The 24,185-nt window shown below is 39.5% G+C and overlaps 1 protein-coding gene across 6 annotated transcripts in view; it reads left to right on the forward strand.

Moving 5' to 3' along the window:
• Window positions 1-2,160: 2,160 nt before the first annotated feature.
• Window positions 2,161-24,185, forward strand: part of CEP295 (centrosomal protein 295) — a 43,124-nt gene continuing 21,099 nt past the window's right edge. For 4 of the 6 annotated variants that reach the window (XM_059838551.1, XM_059838552.1, XM_059838549.1 and 1 more), the window contains exons 1-14: window positions 2,161-2,239; window positions 3,811-3,944; window positions 4,694-4,894; window positions 6,686-6,810; window positions 7,600-7,693; window positions 12,469-12,582; window positions 13,450-13,590; window positions 14,706-14,889; window positions 16,669-16,860; window positions 17,741-17,965; window positions 19,243-19,349; window positions 20,755-20,967; window positions 22,038-22,129; window positions 22,262-23,330. In XM_059838551.1, coding sequence (XP_059694534.1) covers window positions 3,837-3,944; window positions 4,694-4,894; window positions 6,686-6,810; window positions 7,600-7,693; window positions 12,469-12,582; window positions 13,450-13,590; window positions 14,706-14,889; window positions 16,669-16,860; window positions 17,741-17,965; window positions 19,243-19,349; window positions 20,755-20,967; window positions 22,038-22,129; window positions 22,262-23,330 — 2,865 coding nt within the window. In that variant the 5' untranslated portion in view covers window positions 2,161-2,239; window positions 3,811-3,836. Of the gene's footprint in view, window positions 2,240-2,377; window positions 2,525-3,810; window positions 3,945-4,693; window positions 4,895-6,685; window positions 6,811-7,599; window positions 7,694-12,468; window positions 12,583-13,449; window positions 13,591-14,705; window positions 14,890-16,668; window positions 16,861-17,740; window positions 17,966-19,242; window positions 19,350-20,754; window positions 20,968-22,037; window positions 22,130-22,261; window positions 23,331-24,185 lie in introns of those variants that run through there. The other 2 variants (XM_059838553.1, XM_059838554.1) reach the window with 2 other exon arrangements.

A 24,185-nucleotide genomic window follows, 5' to 3' on the forward strand; every position in this document is an offset into this window, starting at 1 on the left:
CATAATAGCCCTTTTATTCAACAGTATAATTGAGGAGCATATATTTGACCTCTTTCACATTTTATAAGTAGAGGATTAAAATCCATAAGCTCAATTACTCTCTTAATAGACTATCTTGACTTTTTTTTTCACCTGTTGACCTGCAGGATAAAGCTATTTACAAGTGATGTTATTGAGGAGAACATTGCCATAATGAAAATGCTGAAGGACAAAAAAATCCGATAAGGAGACTAGAGAACACATTTGGAAGTGCACTTCTCAAGTCTAATTTATTCAATAGGCATACTGTGAAACAACTGTGTGCCTAATGTACAATCAGGTATTAACTTGGTGTCAGCTATTCCAGTCAGTAGTTTGCAGCAGGCACTTGTCAGAAAGCAAAATTCTGTGAACAAGAAGGTAGTTGAGCAGTGAAATGCAGAAGGCAGGGAAGAAAGCACATTAAGTTGCTATGTTAACTCTTTTCCTTATGCTGATGTCTTTTCTCTTGCAATTCTGTATTTTTTTTAGTCTATTTCCTGCACAGTCATGTATCTGCATGCACCAAACCACTAAATTTTACTGAGTAATCTCAGCCCTCCTGGTTTCAGTCCTGTAGGGCATAATATGGTGGGTTACTATGACAGTTAGCTCCTAGTATAAAATATATTTTTCCTTTTTCTATAAGAAATTGCCAAAAAAGTAATTATATTTTGCACACAAGTTTCATCACAAGACAATTGATGATCTCCTTTGTGCCTGGTCTGTTTTAAAGTCACAAACATTTATTTCATTTTTGTAGCAGCAGCTCAGACCCTTGGAATGTGCTCCATGCAAAGAAACAGACTAACACAGCCTCTCTTGCCTCATCTGTATGTGTAGCAGAATTGTTTCCCTCAATACAAATAAAATTTACATTCCTCATAAATCAAGGTTATCTGATGTCTCCACTTTCAAATCCTAGCTGCTGCAAATCTTACACGATAAATGGCTCCTTTAAGAAAGAAAGCTGAAGCATGAGGAAGAATCATAGAATAGTTTGGATTAGATGGGACCTTGTAGATCGTCTGGTTGCAACCCCTCTGCAATGGGCAGGGACACCTTCTACTAGACCAGGTTCCTCAAAACCCCATCCAGCCTGGTCTTGGGGGATCCAGCTTCCAGGGATGGGGCAGCCACAGGCAACCTGGGCAACCCAGGTTCCTCAAAACCCCATCCAGCCTGGTCTTGGGGGATCCAGCTTCCAGGGATGGGGCAGCCACAGCTTCTCTGGGCAACCTGTGCCAGTGCCTCAGCACCCTCACACTAAAAAACTTCCTCCTAATGTTTAATCTGAACCCATTCTCTTTTTGTTTAAATCCATTACCCTCCTTGATCGGTCATTTCATGCTGCCAGCAAAGATGCAAGCACTACATCAGACTTACAAGGGGCAGACGTCAGTTAAAAATTAGGTTTATAAAGGAAAGGCTTAGCTACAAGGCTAAGGCAGCAACACAGATGTGCCCATTGTAGAAGCCATGAAAAAGCCTAGAAGACAGGCAGAGCAGCACTACACGTACAGGGCACTGCCACAGCCTGAATGGGGTTGGAAATAAATGATCTTCGGGGTCCCCTATCCAGGCCAAACCATTTTATAATTCTATGAGACTCCTTCTACTGACACAGTGCAACCAAAAACCTCTGAACGGGAAAGCTGCATAGAAGTAACACTAGTGAGGCAGAACTAGCAGGATTCAGTTTTATTCCGCTCTCTTAGCGTTTCAAGCTCGGCCAGTGATTGCCCCTCCCATGCGAGCACTCGGTAACTCCGACTGCGGGCTCCTGGGGCGATGTTGGGAGTGAGCCGGGGTGACGAACCCCTCCCCTGCATATATTTCTCCACGTGCGCGCTGAGACTGCCGCGTTAGGCGAGCAAGGCATTGCCCGCACCTAAATGGGCCGTAGGGAAGAGGCCGACCAGCATGAAAGAACCCCAAGGGCGCAGAGGCTGACCAGCATGAGAGTACGACCAAGAGGGCCACACCGCACACATACCTTTCCACCCTACCCCACACAGCGCCGGCTTTATATTGGGCGCGCGCGCCCCCCGCCGCCGTCCCGAGTCCCAATTGGCCACCGCGAGACGGAGGCGGGGCTAGAACAGCCGGGCGGGCGATAGCGCATGCGCTATTGGCGGCTCGTTGGGGGCGCGGCGTCACGTGGCGGGGGCGGTGGCCGTTGGCGCCTCAGCGACCGGCGGGGCCCACGCGGCGGTGGCGGGTGCGTGACGGGCGGCTCTCCCTCTCCCTCTCCCTCGTCTTCCTTTATTCCCTTTCCCCGCTGTTTTACTTTCTCAGCTCGGGCGGATCCAGGTGCGGCCCCAACGGGGTCTCCCGGTGACTGGCGGGAGCGGCCCGGCGGACCCGGGGCCCGCTCCGGCCCGCTCCGCCCGCGTTGTGCTGTGGCTGAGCCCGGGGAAGCGCGGCATTCGCAATCTCGGCCTCTGCTCTTATCCTTTGGATCCAGGCTTTGCATTGGTTATCCTCAACATTTTTCCCTTTTTAGGTGTGTGTGTGTGTGTGTGTGTGCGTGCGTGTGCCTGTGAGAGAGAGAATATAGTAATTTGCTACTTAATTTTGTGCCTTGATAAACTTCTGTGGCTCATCGGGTGACTGAGGGAGGGCTGGCAGGATCCAGGATGCTGCTGTCCTTCTTTATGCTGTAAAGAGCTTCGGATTCATTGCTTTAATAATCCTTTACCGAAAATATCTCACGGATCTTTGGCTTTACATATCACCTGATTTCTTTACAGTGTTGTTTTTTTATCTGTGATACTGTGTCTCTAAATATACCAAGATCAGTATAGATGATGCTGAAAAGAATTGTTTCCTGGTATATCGTGTTGGTTAAACTCTTTAGTGCTATATGAATTGCTCACTAGTTTTTTTTTAGAATTTGCAGTGGCTTTTGAAAGTCTTTTTGCTTGTTTTGTGCGAATATTTTCAGGGTTATAAATATTTAAAGATCCAGTAAAAATCTTACTTGATTTGGGGGCAGGGGAATTTTAGACTTTCACAGTAAAATCTTGAGGGAAATAAAATTTGAAATTGTCTTCTCAGGAAAACTTGAATAAAAAATCGTTAGTGAGCAGTTTCAGCTTTCCAGTGAAATGCTTGGTACGCAGGCTGTTGCTGGAGTTACAGAGTCTGTAGGTAGAAAACCTTGGAGTGCAGCCAAAAACACCAACAAAATTACTGTTGTATCTTGCATCTTCTCTACAACAGTTTTGAGAGTAATTCAGTACAACTCACCGGAGTGACCAGCCTGCTTTACTGTGGGGTGTGCTTTTCGGTAGTTGGTGGGTTTGTTTTTAAGTCTTCCTGGGAGCGGAATGGTGCACACCCTTCATTTTGCAAATGTTGGTGCCTGGTCCACAGAGTAGACTGTGAATGTCATTCTGTTGCAGTGTTTGGAAGTTCAAAAGCATTATCTTTTGTGACTGTGACAAAGACAGAGCCAATGCTGTTGATTACAGTTGAGTCATTGAGGTTGGAAAAGACTTCTGAGATCAAGTCCAGCCTTCAGCTGGGACAGATGTGAACAGTTGTAGCTCTCACATGCAGATACCACGATAGAGTTACAACATTATGGTGGTATTCCTGTTTGTAAAGGAGAGGTGCCTTCATTCCACCTCTTTTCTCTGCTGTGCTGGGGAGAACAGCACCCCAGAGTCTCCTAATATCCCAGAATAATCACTGCTACAGACAGGGCAAACTTCAAGGTGTTTGTATAGGTGTTTTGCTAGTATCATTTATGCACAATTTCTCTTTTTCTTTGCATTGTTCTCACAGAAGTTGATTATTCAGCATATCCAAAGATGAAGAGGAAACTTGCAACAGCTGGGACATTGAGGCTTAGTCCTAATGAAGAAGCCATGTTTCTGAAAGAAGAATCCGAAAGAAGAAGAAAACTAAGGTTACAGCAGGTATGCCTGTATTTTTCCATGTGTTGTATTTCATTTGATGATGTAACAAATAATGTAGGAAAAGTAACTGAAAAGATTATTTCCTGTAAGCTAAATTTCAAGGTGATAGTATTGTAGAATGGTGAATTTTTTTATGTTGGAAAAGACCCTTGAGATCGTCCAGCTATTAATCCAGCACTGCCAAGTCCACTACTAAATCATGTCCCTAAGTGCCACATCTTCATGTCTTTTGAACTTTTCAAGGGGTGGTGACTCAACCACTTCCCTGGGCAGTTTGTTCCAGTGCTTCACAACATTTTCTGTAAAAAAAAAAAAAATTGCCTAAAATACAAAGTGGAAAATAATAAACTATGTTTACTAAGTAATACAAAGTGGAAAATAATAAACTATGTTTACTAAGTTTTTGGTATAGTTGATTTTTTTTTTTAGGTCTTGAATTGTAATAGGAACCTTTCATAGATTATTGTGTTGTATTTTTGGAGGGAAGGATATTCCAAGCAGTGTTTGCAGTTTGTCACTTGTATGTCATTTTTTGGACTACAACCAGAATGTTTAATTAAGGTTAGATTTATTATTTTAGATATTGATTTTGGAAAAAGGTAACAGCAACCTGAAAGTATTTTCTGGACAGATTGGAATGGAGTAGTAGCTGAGATGGAAGGAGGGTAAACTGTGTTGTGGAAAATCTTGCTGCAAAAAATATTATGCTTTTCTTGAATTGCTGATAAATATGAATGCTATTTCTACAGGTCAGAGAGCAGCAGAAGTATATCTCCTGCCAGATAAGGCAGAAGGTAAAGCAGAGAAGAGAAGAACAACTGCATCAGTTAGAGGAGGCACTGAGAGCTGAATGGCAGAAGGCACAGGATGAGAAGATGAAAGCCCTGGAAGAACTGTATCTATCAAGCTTAAGAGCGATTGGGGAGAGTCACCGACAGGCCAAGGAAAATGTAAGTGAGCTTTATGATTGTGTCATGGTTTCACCCCAGCCATCAGCCAAGCACCAGGCAGCTGCTTGCTCACTCCCTCACCAGTGGGATCAGGGAGAGAATCAGAAGGGTAAAACCCAGAAAACTCATGGGTTGAGATATAGACAGTTCAATAGGGAAAGCAAAAGCCACACACAGAGCCAAGCAAAATGAGGAATTCATTCACATCTTCCCATGGGCAGGCAGGTGTTTAGCCATCTCCAGGACAGCAGGGACCCATCATGTGTAATGGTTACTTGAGGAAGACGAACACCATCACTCTAAACATCTCCCCCTTCCTCCTTCATTCCCCGCCTTTATGTACTGAGCATGATGCCATATGGTCTGGAATATCTCTTTGGTCAGTTGGGCTCACCTGTCCTGGCTGTGTCCCCTCCCAGGCTCCCATGTACCCCCCACTCTCTCACCAGTGTGGTGGCACAAAGAGCAGAAAAGGCCTTGGCTCTGTGTGAGCCCTGCTCAGCAATAGCAAAAACATTTCTATATTATCAACCCTGTGTTCAGCACAAATCCACAGCACAGCCTCATACCAGCCACTGTGAAGAAAGTAATTTCTATTCCAGCCAATACCAGCAGATATTGTCAGAGCCAATTTCAGTGTTTTAGAAATACCAAAATTGCTGTTTGGTTGGTTTTTCCATTGACATTCCTGATTTTGAAGTCCTGATATCTAAATAGACAACTTTTTAAGCAAGGAAGCTTTTTAGAAGTGATTATGTACTTTTTTGCAGGTATCATCCCACAAGATAGTCTATGGGCCTATCTGTGAAGGCTTTTGCTGGGCAGACTTTAATGTTACTTTGATTGTATTAGCTTGTATGATCATGTACGTTTCTACTTCACTAAATTGTACATAATGACTCAGTATGTTAATTATGCCAGTAATACAGTAATTTTTTTCTCCACCATGGATCTTTTCTATGGTTTAAGAAAATCCACTTAACATTTTTTTTCCCTTCAGTGCACCAGTGACATGGAAAGCCTTGTCAGGGGCTTCAGAGGCCTTTGCCTGGACTGCAAATGGGTGTCACTTTTTAATTCTGTGCCTAGAAACTGGTTTCACTCTCTTTAAAATCCTGTAACTTGTGTAGACTCTGCTTGAGAGATCATTGAGATTGCTGGGTAGAATTTTTCTATAGGTTTGACTCTGAATCAGATTTACAGAAACCAGCCAAAGACTTACATGGATTTTGCAAAGTAGCTTACTTCCTGAATTAGTCAGGATCTTTAAACCCAAGTAAAATAGCATTATGCTTTTCCATTTATCCATGTCTTTTCTTTCTTTTCTTTTTTAAAGTCCTTTCCAATGCTAGGATAGGTGAGTTAGCGAAAAACTTGTGGTACCAGTGTTGTAGGAACAGAGAACTAATAATGAATGTCTCTGTTGATAACTGGAGGGTAATAACACTCTTCTTCTACATAGTTTAGTCTGCATTTGCTACAGGCTTTTTAAATAACTGTGTTTAATTATCTTTTTCTTCAAACTGATACAGAAGAAGCTAGGATTTCTACATCAATATTTGGTTAAATTGGCTGAGAGATGTGGCAGGTTCACTGCTGTTCTTGGCGAAGAAGAAGAAAATAAAGATGGCAGAGAAGGAAAAGTTATTAGAGTATTTTAACCTTAACACAGTAGAAAGTAGTTTTGTGGTTGTGCTTCTTACCAGCAGTATCTAATTTTAAATATCATACTGATAGTATGAGATGTGAGTAAAATTCTGTATTAAGTGATGACAATATTTTAATGTTAAGGAGCCTGACTTAAAAGCTCTGGCGAAGCAAGCAGAAGAAAGGAAACAAAGAGCAGAGATGAGACATAGAAAAGCTCTGATAGAGCAGAAGCACCAAAAAGAAAAATTACTTCATGAGCAAGCCAGGTATGCAATAGTTATTTTGTTTTATTAAGAATGAACTTTACAGTGTCACAAGGTGAAAGGCAAAAATGTTGATGCTTCTTGCTTGGAGCTTTTTCAGTCTTGAAATGTTATGGGTTAGAGAATTAATGCTCATGGACAAAGCTTGTGGCTTTTGATAAAAACTGTATCTTTAAAACCAAGACAAGAATGTCAGATATTCAGGCTGGCTTTATAGATTCTCCAGGAGTTCAGTGACATATGAAATAAAATGTTGTCAGGCCAGTTCCTGATGGAGAGTTAACCAACTGCAAAAAGGACCTAGTGCATTTGTCATGGTCTTCTTCAGTTTTTTTTTATTAAGCAGATTGGACCAAACTTGGGCTGGTATGGAATATGGTCTGTCTCCTCTTGGGCATAGTTACACCTGAGTAGGGCTAAGACCTGTAAATTAAGTAGTGAGCTGTATCTCCACTCAAACAATTAAAGTGTGTTGGAAGTGCACAATGCTTTCTGGAAACTTAGGTCAGAAGCAGAGATTTTGCATTGCTTTTGGGGTGCTTGTATATATGAACATTTTTGCATAACTTGAAGAAGGTAATTTTTAATGCTGCCTTCCAGCCAAGTTCTGTTGTCTTTTTAATATGCTTCCCCAGCATTGGGGAAGCATATTCCCTAGCCCAGCCGTTGAGTGCAGGTACTTAGGAATCTGATTTCAGGTTTACCTTTTATTTTGCACTGTTCTGTCACTGTTGCTTGAATAATTTTCTGTCTCTCTTCTCTTTTGTGTTTGTTTTGTTTTTGTCCCCCAAGACGAGCAGATGCACGTAAACATGCTCTGGAAGTGGAAAGACAAAGAGCAGCCAAAGTTGCAAGCCTGCCACCTCCTCCACCACGTCCTTTTGAGGTATGTATCTGTAAAACAACAATGATCACAGTTTCAGGGGTCCCATGTATATTTATTGCTCTGACTCCTCGCAGCAGGACATCCAGAGTTGGTGTTTGCATATATAAGGAGAGTGGTTCAGCAAAAACCGAGAGAATGAATTCATTAGATATTAGCAGATTTCTTGCTACTAAGCTTAGGTACTTCATTGATCTCTTGTTATATGTGAATTTTATTTCTTGTAATCAGGCTCTTATTTTTGTAGGTAATGTGTCCTTTTAAACTTTCATCATATCTCATTTTCTTCTAGTAGCCTCAGTGATATGAGACTTTACAGTGATCTCTCTCAGCATGTACTTTACATGCCTCCTCAGCCTGCTGTCATACTGATGCAGTTAGCAGCATTTTGTTTAGTTCTGAAATAAAGACAATTCTGTTTTTTTAGCTGTGGGGCAGCTTTGTTGTTTTTTTCTCCCTTTACTTTCTTTTTCTTGTAGAGAGTACTAAATAAAGGGGAAGCTCTTTAATTTTGATAGGAAACCATCACCTAAGTATGTTGGGGAGGCTGCAGCCTTTTGAGGTGTGGCTTTGTACCCCATTCATGCTGCTTTGGTTTCATAGAGCTGGTGCATACGTGTAGAATTTCCTATACGATTGCAAATCTAAACTGCCGAAAGAACACTACATGCATTTTTACTTTGGAATTAACTAATAGAACTTCATGAATGCAGAGTTTAAATTGCCTCATGTGGTGTTGTATTCTTTTAAACCTTTGGGTTCAGGGATATTCAAGGTACTGACAATAAAAAAAGGGGTTGAGGTGTACTAGCCCCTCTCAGAGCCAGTGAAGCTTTCAAAACTTTTTCCAGCTACATCCCAGCACATTATGTACAGGTTAGAGTGCAGGATGATAGGGTTTCATGTTGTATCTGGAAAAACTGAGTAAGGTTTGACCCTCCCAGTTTTAAGAATGATTAGAAGCAATACCCATGACCTTTCATTAGTACAAGTTTCTCTCCAGATCTTCTCATTGGTTGCCCAAGGGTTTTCATCTTGTATAAGCTGGATATGAGTGAAGATTAAAACAAGTGTTGTAAGGGAGTGGTAAAGTTTGGGGTTATTTCTGGTGAAGTGTATGCTGTATTGAAATTTAGTACATCTGGAATAAGGTCCTGTCTGGTACAGTTCAGGTAAATTCACAGACCCTTTCATGCTGCTCTTCCCCTCTATGTTGTGCCACAGGGTGTGTTCCTGGTGTGTCTGGTGTAGAGCAGGTGAAGTCTGTATCAGTCTGAACTTTGACTCTTTATTTCCTGGGTTTCAGGTGCTTCTGTTTCTCAGTTTGGCATTGTTGGGAAAGCAATGAGATGCTGTGGCTTTGCTTTGTAGTAACTTTTGCAGTGTAGAATGGGTCTTACATCACATTTTTTTTAACACTTCACCACAGATAGTCACTGCAGTTAATCTCCATAACAACTAAAATGACACAGTACTTAATATGTAATCCTTTTATTTAATACTTTTATCTGCCATCATCAATAATGCATCTTCCTTTCCATTTTATAAACACAGAATTTACTCCTCATTCTTCAGTGTTTTGTCACCAGGGGAAGAATGAAGGCTTTGTTTCCAGGTTTCTCCAGGTTCTGGTGAAACCAGAATTGCATATGTGATTGTGTTGGATGATATGTCTGGGTCAGTGCTCTATTTAAGTATTGTTCCTTTCAAAAAATTAATGCATTTCCATCCATTAGCAAATACCCTTTACCCACCTTTTCAACAAATGTGATTTGTAACTCATTTTAGTGGAGTTTCCAAACATCTGGATTTTCTACAGTATGTGGGTTTTGTTTCTTTATGAAGTTCATGTTGTGATAATGGCAGATTGAAACAGTAATTTTGCAGACATGTTGAGTTTTTGTTGAGGAAAAGAGATTGCTCTGTTTCCCTATAGCAGAGCATGTAAATTTGTTCGATTTAAAGACTAGCTGACTAAGCCTTTTTTCTAGTTTTCATATCTGTATAGACTTTAATCCTTTTGTTGTAGACCTATGGCTGGGAGGGCACAGGGCTAAGAATGAAGTTATTTTCTTCAAAGAGTTATTGGGTGCCATGTACTTCATGGGGGAAAATGTTAAGTAATTGAAAGATTGAGAGTTCTTTATTCCTGTTTCTGCTTCAAGAGAGAGAAAACAAGAGATATTGACTGTCGGGGGAAGGTAAATCTAGGGCTTTGTCTTGAAAATGTGTTACTCAAAAGGCACTGAATTTAAATTATTTACTTTAAATCCTGTGAATTATAGCAAATTACAGGGTCATCTGAATAAGTCTGCTTGTTTTTTTGAACGTTTGTATAAGGAGCTTATTAAGTGCAACTATAATCATAATCTGATGCTCCGTTACAATAACAATTGACTATAATTTCATAAAAAGGAGCTAGGGCATTGTTGTTCATGGCATGATTACTTAGAATATAATAAACATTTACTAAAGGTACTCGTATTATTGTGATTTTACCCAGTTAGAAAAGTATTTTTACTCTAATATCATAACCCATTTTCGTTCCCAGAATTACGGATTTTAGAAGTCAAGGCCATATTTAAATAGACCAAATGAAAAGTTACTTAATTGAAGTTAAACTGTAAACACCATTTTATTGAAAAATGTTGCAGAGTTCTTGGAAACTTAGTTTTTCTTACATGATCTATTAGATTTGTATGGAATGGAAACAAAACCTAAAATGTATTACTGTGCTCCGCTTGAGTATTCATAGCATTTGTAGAGCTGGGGTCATGAGTTTTTGTTGGGTTTTTTGTCCCATTTCATGATACTTTCCTTCTCCAGTTTTGCCAGATTTTAGTATAGAATTATTTACTTTCTGATGGAAGGAAAAAAAAAAAAAAGGAGGGAGGAGTTACAAAACCGGGATAGAAGTATGGTATTTTTTTCAGCCTAAATTGCTTTTGACACTAATTGAAAAATTGCAGCCTCCAACATAATTCTCACATCTTCACAGCTTTTGAATGAAATTCTGGAGATTTGATTGATTACATGTAATTAATAATTATTTGTTATTGGTTTGTTAATTTTAATTTTTAAAAATAATTTAGTAGAGATGTTTAATTGTACTTTCTGAAAGTAACCCAGTACAGGGCAAACACTGGTGATCTGTGCACTCAATCTAATGAGGTTTAGGCCTGGGACTTGTGTGTTTTTATAGCTATAATCAGTATCTTCAAGTGTTGATCTGTTACAATTACTATGATTTTTACTGATTAAGAAATTCAGCGTATTGTTTAAGGACCATAAAATAAGTTACTGAAGTTCTGTTGGTAAGGCTAAAAGTAGTTTTACTGGTTTTGGGTCCCTTATGACAAGAAAGACGTTGAGGTGCTGGAGTGTATCCAGAGAAGAACAACGGAGCTGGGGAAGGGTCTGGAGCACAAAGCTGATGAGGAGTGGCTGTGAGGGAGCTGGGGGTATTTAGCCTGGAGAAGAGGAGGCTCGGGGGAGCCTTGTCACTCTCCGCAAGTGCCTGAAAGGAGATTGTAACCAGGCGAGGGTTGGTCTCTTCACCTAGGTAACAAGTCATAGGACAAGAGGAAGTAGCCTCAAGTTGCATCAGGGCAAGTTTAGACTGGATATTAGGAAAAAATTCTTCGATGTCTTGTCAAGCACTGGAACAGGCTGCTTGGGGAAGTAATGGAATCGCCATTCCAGGAGAAATCTAAAAGATATAAGTTGGGGCAATCAGGAACATGATTTAGACTTGGCAGTGCTGAGTTAATGACTGGACTTGATGAAGGTTTTTTCTGATACAAATGATTCTATGATTCTTTGATTTTTCGTTTAAAGACTTTACTTTCTACAGTCTTCGTAAAATAGTAATAGTCAATCCTGAAATTTTGTATGCCTCGTTTTATGCAGTTTAAGATATTCCTGAGACTCAATGCTGCTCTTTGTGTGTGCACCTTTCTTTATGATCATGTTAGTTTTAGAGCACTCAAGCTATGAATCTTTCCAGTTTATTTAATGTGAATAAGAGAACCTTCTTAGGAGAAAGTTGAGGAAGGGGGAAGCTGAGAGAAAATAATTGGAGGAGATGTTAGGTGCAAAGAGGGGTCCTGCAGTATATTGAGCAACCTAAACTGGCTACTTTGCTAATGAGAATATGAGGCTAAGCCTAAGAAGAGGGAGGGTCTGATGGCTTATTGTTCAAATTTCCAGAAAAGATTTGAAATGTGTTAGTGTACCCAAAACTTCTCAAAAACCACAGCAACTTAACATTCTATGAATAGACACTTTTCAGTGAAGTTACAGAAAATGCTCTTTTCTCTGGTCAACTAATAAATTGGACATAATGGCTCTGAGTTTCCTAAAGAAAGTTTGTACTTGACAAGTGTTGCTTTGCTGTTGGGTATAATTATTTTGTGGGTCTGTGGCTGCCCTGCTCTGAGGTGAATGTGACAGCTGTTCTAAGTGGGATTTGTATTAATGCATCAAACTCAAGTGCTTTTAAATTAGTGCTTTTGAAACATGGCACTGATGAGTGTCAATTTCTGTGCAGGGGTTTGCCTAAGATGCTCTCCGTTATTAAAGCCCTCTAGATCTGCCTTGTGCCGATGTGGTTTATTAATTATTACATGTATATAAGGTTTTAAACACTATCTTCAGGACAGAATTTGGTGTGGTGGGTTTCTTTTAATAATAATTTAGCTATCCAGATCACTTCTGTTCATTTGCTTTGGTGGAGATACTGTTCTGTGATACAGCTGTAGTTGTACTTTTCTTCCTAGAGTTTTGAAGTGAAAAAGATCCTTGCTGTGAAGCCCTGTGGTGCTGGCAACTTTTCTGTTACTCGTTACCATATTGCTGAAGCTTTGGTGGACAGAGAAGTGGACGGAGAGCAGGTGATGATTAACTCCAAGTGTTTGTGCTACAGTCTGCATTCATTGTCTGGGTGTCAGCTGTTGGATTTTCTAAAAGCTGTTTAAAGATATGAACTTGTATAAAGCAGCTTACACTACTTACTAAAGAGAATCTCAGATGGGCAGCTTTGTAAAGCCTCAGTTACGTGCTCAGTCACTTAGTGTATTGCACCTGGCAGTGCCTAGTGAACAGGCTTTTACTGGAAGGTGAGGTCACAAGACTGGTATAATGTTCAAACACCCAAACTGGAAGACTTGTGGCTCATGCTGAATTGATAGCTGCAGTTGCCCTGCTTTTCTCTCTTCCCTTCTTTTTTAGCAGTGTACTCCCAGACTTGCCTTGCATTTGGCTTGCTTATTTGGAATTACTTTTTTTTCCTAAGTATATTTTTATGTTAGTAAGATTTTTCTACCTTGAAAGTTGCAGATTATTTCTGGTTTCCCAAATGAGATGGAAGATACATCAGAGATTTTTTCTTCGTGTTTAAAACAAAACCATGAGGATAGAAGTTCCCAATCTGTAATGTTGACCATATCATTCATTTTACTATGTATTGTAGAAAAAATAACCACTCTGTGATAACAAATCATATAAATTATTGTCCCTGGTGCAGCTTGAAACTGGAACACTTTGTTACCTAAACTTACAAAATATGTAACAATGAATTTTTTTTCAAAGGTAAAAAATTATTTTGGTCCTGCTTGCAAGATAAACATTCAAGGATGTTCATATGGCATTGTATGTCTTTTTTTAAGTGCTTTTGCTGCAGAATTATTCATTTATTTATTGTTACTTATGCTTTAAACTATCACACAACTTTGTGGAATAACCTACTGATTGATTGTCAGCCAGATGCTCATTTAGCTGCTGAAGAAGAAGGGAGACGTTTGGAGGAACTACACAGGGAGGCAGAGAGGGAAAGAAGAAAGCAGCTTGAAAAGGCACATATTAGAGGAAATCATGCCTTGAAGAAGATGCAGTTGGCCAAGGTAGGCAAAGCAGTTATGCCTGTTTGTAATGTCAGAACAACCACTGTTCAGTAAGTTGTAGGTCTTACCCTTCCATGAGGGAAATTCACGGACTAAATAAAGTTTGCAGAATGTCTTTGCAAAAAAAAAAAAAAAAAAGAAAAAATCAAAATCTGTTTGCTTGTTTTGGCATCTAGAAGGAGTGAGAATTAAAGAACATCCTCTTAATTTTTATCTGAATGTTTGACCAGCTGTTAATCAATAGGTAATACTCAAGCAAAACTTTTTTAATAGGTAATGAGTTCTGCTTTTCCACATTAGCTTTAGTTGGAGTTGGTGATTCTGTCCTTCAGGGGAAAAAATTACTGCTAAGGACATAACAAGTTTTTTTATTTTTTGTAAACTTTTATAAGTTTTTACTCAAAGACTGATATTCTGTTAGTGTGCAAGTCTGGAAATGTTGAAATAGTTTCCTTTAAGGAATAAAAATTAAACTACTGAGAAAAGTCCTTGTACTGAGATCTACACTCAAAAATTTTTTTGTGGTCTGGTAGCTTCACATATATTTTTGTTGGCTAGAAGAAAAGCTTGCTTTTTATCAGCTGGCATATGATTGGCCCTAAATGAGTAACCAAACTAAAATGGGGATTTCTGGAAATGGTGCTGATGCTCCTGAAATTAACAGGGAAAAAAAAAAAAAGCCCACAACAAACTTCTTGTTTTGTTTTTTTTTAAATACCTCTCACATATACTCAGTGTGCCAAAGAATATTTAGTTTGCATCTTCAAAGGTAGCAACTGCTGAATTATATACTAGCAAAAGTCATTTGGCAAAAGAAATGCTCATTTACCTTATAAAACAGGAAGTTTAATTATCTTGAGGAAAGTTGGCCTGCAGGTGTGGAGTCTCATCTTTTCTTTAACATCAGATCTTCTAGGTAGTATTGATGACTCCTGTGTCTAAAGGGCTGATACGGCCTTCTCCTGAGGAAGCACTTTCTCCCTAGAATAAGATTAACTTTGAACATTAACCAAACATCATGGTAACCAAATGGAAGCATTTTGTATCAGTCTTGATATGTGGCTGTCTGAATGTGAGCACTGAAGGTTTATGTTATCCCTTCTTTATTCTTGAAGGACAGGGAAAGATTCCTGGAAGAGCTGGAGCAAATGCATGCTCAGGATCGGATGCGCAGGAGACAGGTTGTCGCACAGATGCCACCTCAGGTTTCAGTGCCACCGTGCAAACGCATGGAAGCAAAAGAAGAATGGCAGAGAGAACTGGAGTCTGCATTTGAAGAAATGTGCAGCGAAGACAGGAGTAAGTTCTTTGTTGGAGGTTGCTGAACTTGGTACCCAGTAAGGGAGAGGCTGCTGCACCTGCCTCTTCCCAGGTGCAGCTGGTAGCAAGGCTGTGTGTGTATTCGTAGTTGGCATGCACACGAACAGCCTTGCAGGGGACATCCATACAGCTGGCCATGCAGGCCAGCAGGGAAAACACAGCACTCACATTAAGTACAAACAGCACAAATGACCTCCTTCTGTTTACTGCTCTGGTTGGTTGATCAACATGATGGCCTCTTGTGGGATATATGTCTGTAATATGGTGTGGATCCCTCCAGCAGTTGGTCTTAGACACTCAGTCTATCCAGGAGTTGTCCCCCGTATCCCAGGTCTCTATCTGCTACACTACAGATCATCCTCAGGTCTTAGATACCCAGTCTAGTGTCCAGTGATTCATGCTGGAGCCTGAGTTACCTCTCATACTCAGATATGCACTCAAATGCACACGTGCTCAAATATGTGCTGTGGCTCACTTGGTGAATAGCTTTAGACACTTGGTCTTGCCTGGCAGCTGGCCCTTGATCCTTAGTCTTGCCAGTTGCTGACCCTGGGCATGTGAGCCCCCAAGATCTGCTGCTCCACTCGGAGCATATGCACAGACATGCAAATTGTATGGATTCCTGTGGGAACTGAGCTTATATACTCTAGTCTACCCAGTAGCTGGCCCTGGATCCTCTTGTAATCTTGAACATGCACACACATGTGCTGGCAGGTTTCTTAGGATCCCTTACTCTCCTCTGTAGCTGGCTTGAATGCTTGGATCTCCTGATCCCTCTACTAGACAGCTTATAGGTTCCCTGGCCTCTGCAGTACCCAGGCCGGTCTTACCGCTGCCTGATGCGTAACTCCTAAGCCTCTTACCATTCTTGCTAGCAAGTCTGGCTTGTGATTTGTTAGGCACTGCATGCTGATACTCATACTCACCTAAATGCACTCATTATGGCCTCTGCAGTCAGCAATGCTCTAGACACAGGTGCACCTGTGACTTCTGGTCCCTGTTGCAGTTGCTGGCCCTTATATATACACACATGCATACAAAACACAGTGTTCCTCATGTAGAAAACCAGCTACAAGCGGAATTTAATGAGAAAACAGAACAGACTGCCAAGTACAGTGCATGGCCAGACAAGTGGACTGACTGTCTCATTTCACCTCACTCTTATCTCATAGTTGTTTGGCCCCTGACTAACTTGATTCTTTCCTTTCCCTGCCTTGGGTTCCTCCCCTAAGTACATGTAACAAGCATAAAATTTCAAGATGATCTTCCTCTGTGTTTCACATCACTTGTAGGCAGTAACTCCCGCAGTCATTAAGGTGATCATAGGGGAATTCCTGTTGTGCAGTCCTCTGGGGTTTCACATCTGGACTGTGTGATCACTCTCCTGTGGCAGCCTTGTGAGCAGCCAGGTCAGGGTGTGTCCTTTCCCCAAAGAAGTTAGTGGGGTCATGTGTCATTTTCCTTGTTAGCTGCTCTTGGTGTAAAGCTGAGTCTTTCATCCCATCAACTTTTATTTTGAAAAACCTAGCATATTCTAGGAGAAACTGCTGTGGAGGTTCTGAATGAATAGATGGCTGTTGATCTAAACGGTTTTGAGTCTTGTATTTTGGCGGGGAAAAAAAAGCCTGATTAAATCTGTTGTGAAATAACCTGCTGATACTTGAATTTCCTGGGGATTTGTGTGTGAGTGTAGTCTTGCAGTCTTGTTTGATTTGTATTCCAAATGGTCATTTTATTTCATTGTGCTCTTTTAATTAGACATGAAAGGAGACCTGATTCTGCAGTTTGAGCCACAACCTTTGCCAGCCCCTTCTGACAGAGCTCAAGATAATGATCTTGATATCTCCTTGGAGCATGAATCTGCTTGTGACACTCAACCAGAGCTTCCTTGTGATACTCAGCAAGAATCAGGACGTGTGATAGAAGAGGAGGTCCCTAATGAACCAGAAAGTAAAACTTCCAAACTGCATATTTAAATTAAACCTTTTCATTTTATATTAGGAAAGATTAGTATATCAAATAAATTTTAGTGATATGTAAAATGCATTAAGTAGTAAAATTTCGTAATGTGCATAAAATAATTCAGTATAATTTGGTTTATGTTTAGCGTAGAGGATAATACTCTAATGATTATGAATTTAAAAATGAAAATATGACCTTTTTTTTCTGATAAGGTTCAGTTCATTAGTATGCTGAGAATAATTTTCAGTTGTAAGAACTAGACTGTTAGTAGCCATAATTATTCCTGTGTACTTAGTATAAATTATGGCTTGATGCTGATGTGTGAACTTGAGATTTTGAGATATTTCAAAGCTGAAGCTTTATAGTCTGCTTATTGTGTGTCTTTTATGTTCAGGTTTGTGGTTGAGCTGCTGTATATTGTGAGTAGGCTGGAATGGATGCACGAGTGTGTCCTGTTTGCCTGTGGCATGTCCCTGGGTCATGTGATGTGAACCAGAAGTCTCCATGAGCTTTGCTTCTTGGCTAAGCACTTCTGCAGCCCTTGGGTGGCACAGTCTGGTGTTTTGTTTGTGATGCATTGTGTTGCCAGTGCTAGTAGAAAGCAGAGGGCAGGTGTGGGGATCGTACTGCATATTTCTGCTACAGATTGACTATAAAACACTGCATCCAGCTTACTCCTTCTTTCATAGCTTGCAGAGACAAGTTACTGCTTTTCTCTTGCAGGTAAGAGAAAATTTTGCTAAAATTTTAAAAATACACCTAAGCTATTTGTCCAACTCTGTAAGCAATAAAAAAAAAAATAAAGTGTTTTTTTATGATATGAAGATATTCATTACCCAAAACTCTTAACAGTATCTATTCTTTATAGGGCATGAAGAAGGAAAAACTTGCCAACCTCGGTCAAAACTTGCTTTAAAGAAATTGTTGAACAAAATTAGAAGCCAAAAAGAGGAGTGGACATCAAAAAGTGAGAAAGAGAGTCAAAGTCAATTTGAAACTATTGAATCAGGCACAATTGCTAGTGAAAAGAGACCATTATATGGTTTAGAACTTAACAAGGAGCAGCAGAAAACTACAGTGTCTGAAGCCAAAGGTACATAGTTGCATCAAAGCAAAAAGACTGTTGTAAAAAAGTTGTAGGAGCAAAAAGACTTTTATGGGGGAACTGTGATAGTGACTGCAACAAAACTGTTTAATGAAGTTTCAGTGTTAAATGTTTTGTCACGTTGAATGAAAGTACAGTTTCCTATCTGTGCCCACAAGGCATAGTGGATTTGTTGAAACCACAAATAGGAGAGGTTTTTTGCTCTTATGTTCAACTTGTCCATTAAGATCTTGAAGAGAACAGATGTCCAAAATACCTTTCTCTCTTTTAAATCTCACTCAATTTGTCGTCACACTTGGTATTGCTGTGCTTTAATAGGTGTTTACCTCCAGGGATAGAATTCTCAGTGCAGGAGTCAGCATTGAATTTCTGTACCTGTTGAACTGGAAAAGCTGCTCTCTTTGGAGATTCACAGCTATAAAGCCCAAAGACAAGCATAAGCTGATGAGTGGAGTTTTTTTCTGCTTTTAGGCACCATTCTGAAAAATCTTTTTGCAAAATTGGAATTTATAGCAGTTAGACACTGCAATTTATTTGATAGCCACATCATCTTGGGGTTACTTCCCATGTCTGTCCTTGGTGCCCTTCTGGTTAGGCTAATGCCGAATTGGTGATCTTGTATGTTGAGTGGGATTTCTGAAGTTTTCAAGTGATCAGGTTGTGGCATGTGGTTTTGGGTTTTTTGCTTTTGGGTAATTTATTTTCACAGGGTGCTTGTTTTTTTTAAACAAGATAAAGTGGTTTAGTTCCATCATGTGTATTGCTATACCAACATATTGCCTGGGGATTGGAGAGTGCAGCATGAGTGAAACCATGCCTTGGGGAAAATGTGCTGCTATTTGAAGCTAACAGTACAGGATTGAGACTTGCTTTTTGTGCAATAGCCAAAGGTTAGATCATTTGCCCAGTACTGCCAGTTTTAGACCCTCTTTGTTCTAAGAGGTTAATGTGTGACTTTTGATTCTTCAGGATGATCTTGTTCTTGGCCTCCCAAGTAATATTAGAAATAATTTTCAGTCCCATTGGAGCTGGGAACATTACTGTGTATTCAAGAAAGACACACAATAAAGGACCATTAAAGACTTAATAATATAAAAAACTGATTTTCCAGCTTATGGAGACAGGCAGAGTAGTAGGATATAGATCTTTTCAAGAGCAGCTTATGCATTTTGTTGAGAGATATTGGGAAACTTTAAAGCAAAATGTAAAGAAGATCCAAGGCTCACTCTGACTGTAATTACAACTAAATAACATGTGTATTTTAGACTCTATGAAAATGTTGGAAAATACAGTTGCAGATGACAAGTCAGTTCCAATCCATCCTCAAGAACAAGCAGCTAAAATCAGAATGGAAGAGGAGAGACAGAAGTGGGTAAGTGTGTTTGTATTTATTCTTACCTCAGTTCTGGTGTAAAAAAACTATTTACAGAAGATTTTAAAATATTTCAGGTTATACAGCAGCTATAGGCACTCTTAACACTTGAACTTTTACTGTAACATTTTCTATACTTCTCAAAATTGATGAAGCTGTTAGCTGGAATTTAGAATGGAGTGGAAACCCCCAGTTTCTTCAAATCTTACAGGTGCTGTAGGCAAGGGTAGTCATGGTTAAATGAAAATCACAGTTGTACATTAGTACCTTTGTTTTATAAAGGGAGGGTATAGTCAGCAATACATAACTCTGAAGACTTTATTTACCCTGTGTAATAATGTAGGAAAGTCTGTGGGATTGTATTTAGAGTGACAGGAAAAGCATGCAAACCCTGAATAATTTTTTTTTTTTTTGTTATCTAGGAAGCAAATGCAGGAAGTTTATGTCTCTGGGAATGCTATATTTATTACATTTAGGAAATAATACCTTTATGCATTATTTCATTATATCTATTGTGTATTGTGTTTCATTGTATTTTAATTTTTGTTGTATCTCTAGAGACCTACCAGCTGTTATGTGGTAGGTTTAAAAAATCTGTTTGAAAAAAGCAGAATTTTGGGTCTACGTGCAGCCTTCAGTTGTAGAGTTTAAGTTCAGAAATCAAGGAAACAAATTCTGACAAAGTAGTAATATTTTAAAAAAAATAGAATAAGTAACAGATCCGTTGTGAAAGTTTGGCTACTTTCTTTAACCTTCATTATCTCAGGTTGCTTTTCCTGACATCCCCATTCAGACTGTTATTAAAGGCTGCTGTCCACTTCATCTTTGCCAGTACTTTGACATTTTTCTTTGCTTCCATTCTAAAAGCACATGTGCTGTTGCTAGGTGTGGATCTAAGTGAATTGTAGCTGATAGGTACATGGAAAGAGAATAAAAATAAACAGACTGCTTCAGAGATTTATGGAGTGCTCTCAAAGTGGTTATACATTAGCTATTTCAGAAGCTTTTGTAAAGCTTGAATTAATGTTTAGATGTGTTGAACTCTGATGAAAAACTGAATAAAATGCAAAATAGATTTTTCAAGTAAGTTTAGGAAAATTATTTCTTTTGCAGTCTTTGGAAGATGAAAACATCTTGAATGTATTCTGATTTTTTCCATTTTATTAATTTGAGAACAGATAATAATGCAATAGTAAATGGACTCAGGGATTGTTAGAAATATTGAGCCAATAAAACAAAGTTATTCCTGTAGACTTTGGAACTACTCTTAAAGGTCCTGTTGCAATTTGGAAATATCTGTTACCAGCAATAGAATTCCTTATGTAATTTGGAACGAAAGTTTGTGTGGTGTGTGTGAGCAGTCCAGTTTCTTTGTCATTTGGTTCCCTCATTTTTCTTTTGATAGAATGAGGAAATAGAGAAACAGAAACAGGAGCAGCTGGACTTGATTAAAAAAATTGAGGAAGAGAAAGCTCTTTTGGAGGCTGATTATCTGAAGATCCAAATGCAAACCTGTTTGGAGCAGGCTAAGAAAAGAAAGGAAGAGGAAGACGAAAGTCAGCTGGTACAAAGCCACAGTCTCCATTCCACAGACCAGCAGAACCAAATGGAACATGAGGTGAATAATAACAGAAAATTGTGTGGGTTTTCATTTACTATTATAATAAAAATAAAGAATGCCATTTACCAATTTTGAAGTATATCAATTAAGACAATTTTTTATTTTTTAGGCTGTGAGTTAGAAATTTGTACATATTAAAGCTTCTTTTTCTAGTGTACAAGCTTCTATTTCACATGGTATCACTGGACCTGAAGGAGTGACATGAATATGTGTCAGAGGAGGTTTAGGTTAGATACTGTGGAAAAAAGTTTTTAACCAAGAGGATGGTTGGGCACAAGAGCAGCTCCCAGAGAAGTGGTCACAGCACCAAGCCTCTCTTTAGTTCAAGAGAGTTTGGACAATGCTCTCAGATACATGCTGTGACTCTTGGGGATGGTCCTGTGCAGGCCCAGGAACTGGGCATTGATGACCTTGTGGGTCCCTTTCAACTCAGATATTCTGTGATTTTGTGATTGTGACTTTTGCTGTTGTATTGTCTCTCTATAGTTCAAGAGGCAGCCTTGATAATAATACCTGCTCGTGAAATCTGGTTATAGTCACATAATGACTGTTCATATAGACATAACCTTTTTCAAAAAGGTAAAAAAATCACAGGGGGAGAAAAAAGAGAAAAATCTGCCTCTGTCTTTGTTTAAATCTCTAACAGCTGCTTAAAGAAGAGAAATTTGTGGAGGATATTGAAGGAAAGTAATCTTTTTATGTATAAAATCTTGCTTCAGTTGCACAACCAGTACTCTTTTGAGAGCCTGATTGCCTTGGAAATTCAGCTACATTGGCTCATTGCACCCTGAGTTTGCAGGGTATATTTACCTCTTTAGGCTGAGCTGCTGTAAGCACCATTGACTTTGATGGTGTGTGCAGAGAGAGGCTGTAGCTGTGGGCCATCTGTTCTAGAATCTCCTTTAGCTTCATTGCCTCAGGCTGAAATCTCACAGACTTCAAACATGGTGGTACCTAGCAGCTTCTGTAAACGTAGGTGCAAGAGCATACAGCTTAAGGCTGATGCCATAATAGTTTTCTGTGAGTTAGTTGTATATGTACAATTAAAATTATTTTATTTTGATTAGACTGGAAATGTATCAGAAAGCAGGAATCCAGGAGAAGACAGTCATAGACAGATGATACATAATTTTCAACAGCGCCTTCTGCAGCAAAAAAGGTAAGTGTTTTTATGGAATGTAAAGTGTCTTAATGGAATGCCTGTTCAAAGTAATTTGAATTGCCTTGATTACTGAAATTGCTGTTTCTTTTTGCACTGCTTTGAAAAGATTCATGTTTTCGTTCTGTTCAGGTTGCACAAACAAACCATTGAAGAAGCTAGAAAGAATCTACAGGAGTATCAGAATACACTGAGGCAAAGGTACTTGTCTGCTTCTGAAACACCTCTGAGCACAAGGGAAACAAAAGCCATTAATTTAGAGCCTGTCTCAGAGCTGCTCCTACAGATGCAAGGAGCGCAGCCAGCACAGTCGCAGGCACTGGAACAAGTTCATGCCCAAGAGTATGCGCGGTCATTACCTGTGTTTTCAGGAACGTTGGGTATGTTGGAAAAACCATCTTCACAGAAGCAGCAAGAGCGAGTGCATAGTATTTGTGCTGGAAAATCAGTGCAGTTTTCAGAAGCATCAGAATTGAAGCATGGAGGGTTTCACTTGCCCTGTGACTGTCCTTCACAGGAACAAGTGGGAATATTCGAAACTGCCAATAATCACGTCAGAGAACCATTCCAGTCCCATTTACCGTCAGGGTCAGTCAGGAAAGAAGTGACTGCAGTAAGAACACAACCAGAAGCACAGCAACAGCACTTCAGATTTGTGTTGCCTGCAGAAAGTTCCTCTGAGTCTTCAGAAACAGTACACTCTAAAGAGTTACCTCAGAAGATATCTAACTATCGAAACAAGACAGAAGCTGAAGAAGAGCATCCATTTAAGATGTCCGTCATGCCAGCCACAAGGAGATCAGCCTTGACTGATCCTTTAGCCTATCAGCAGGGATCTGTAGAGAGCAGCAGCAAAACAAACCCTGATCAACCTCTCAATCTTTCTGAACCCACAATTCTAGTGCATGAAGAATCTAAAGCCCAGGGTGTTGAAGAATTCTTGATGTCAAAAGCAGAAGATGCATCTTCGTTAAATTATTCTGGTATACTGAGCTTAAGGGACAGAGTGCTGGCCTCATCAGAAAGCATCCAAGCTCAGCAAAAGTATTTGAAAGAATTGCAAGAGCAGCTAGATGCACAAAGAGAAGCTCTTCTTTCTAAACAGAGAATACAAGAAAAACTACTTTTACAGAAGCAAGATAAATTGAAGGAACAGATGCAGAGACAGCAAGAGGCTTTGAAAGAACTTCTAAAAAAGCAGGTAAACTTTAGAAACACTTTGCATGAGTAATTCATCAGTAAGTGATCAAACCTACAAGTCAAAGCTACAGTGTACCCCATGGAGTGTTGACAGTTTTAGGTGATTTACCATAATGAAAATTTTAATTAGGACTTGTGATTTCTAATCAGGGCTTTTCCTCTGTAAAGCTCCAAGAGCACAGTTTTATTAAGTCTAAGAGAAATACTGTGAAGGTCTGTGCTTGGCCTCAGAACATAATGCCTGTTGAAATTGTTGTCTGAAATACTCTGTAGGTAGAGTTGTCTTCATATCTGTAAATGCACCTCTATGTGTTAAACAGCCCTTTTATTAAAAATACATAAGTAATACCTGAAAGGATATCATAAGCATCTTGAATAGATTATTTTTAAAGCTTGTCTTTTTGTGTGTACCCACTATGAAATTGGTTTGGCTGCTGCAGTCTTGAGTTGTAATTTGCTTATTTCTCAGTAACAGAAGAAAAATCCAGGTTTATTTTTGAGCTTATAAAGAGACTCCTTTTGCCTCTCCTCGTGTTTTTGGGTTTTTTTTAAACAGAAGCCATCTCAAAAGAATAACTCTTCCCTATAGTTCCTGTCTTGATTTTGCAGTTTCCAAGCAGCTAAAATTCTTGATTTCAGGAGCTGAAAAACTAAAAGCTGACTTTTTGGGAATTTTTCCTGTTAAAAATGATGAGTACTCTGATCTAATCTCACAAAGGCCTTGAAAATGTAACTAATTGTGTTTTAGCACATTAGGTTTGTAGAGCTCAGTAAAATACCTTCATGACCAAATGTTTTTTTGTGAGCTGAGCAGATCTGTCTGGTATCCTGCATAATTGAACTACTTTCTCTGTGT

Source organism: Haemorhous mexicanus, chromosome 2 (genome assembly GCF_027477595.1).
Source record: "Haemorhous mexicanus isolate bHaeMex1 chromosome 2, bHaeMex1.pri, whole genome shotgun sequence".
Taxonomy (NCBI): domain Eukaryota; kingdom Metazoa; phylum Chordata; class Aves; order Passeriformes; family Fringillidae; genus Haemorhous; species Haemorhous mexicanus.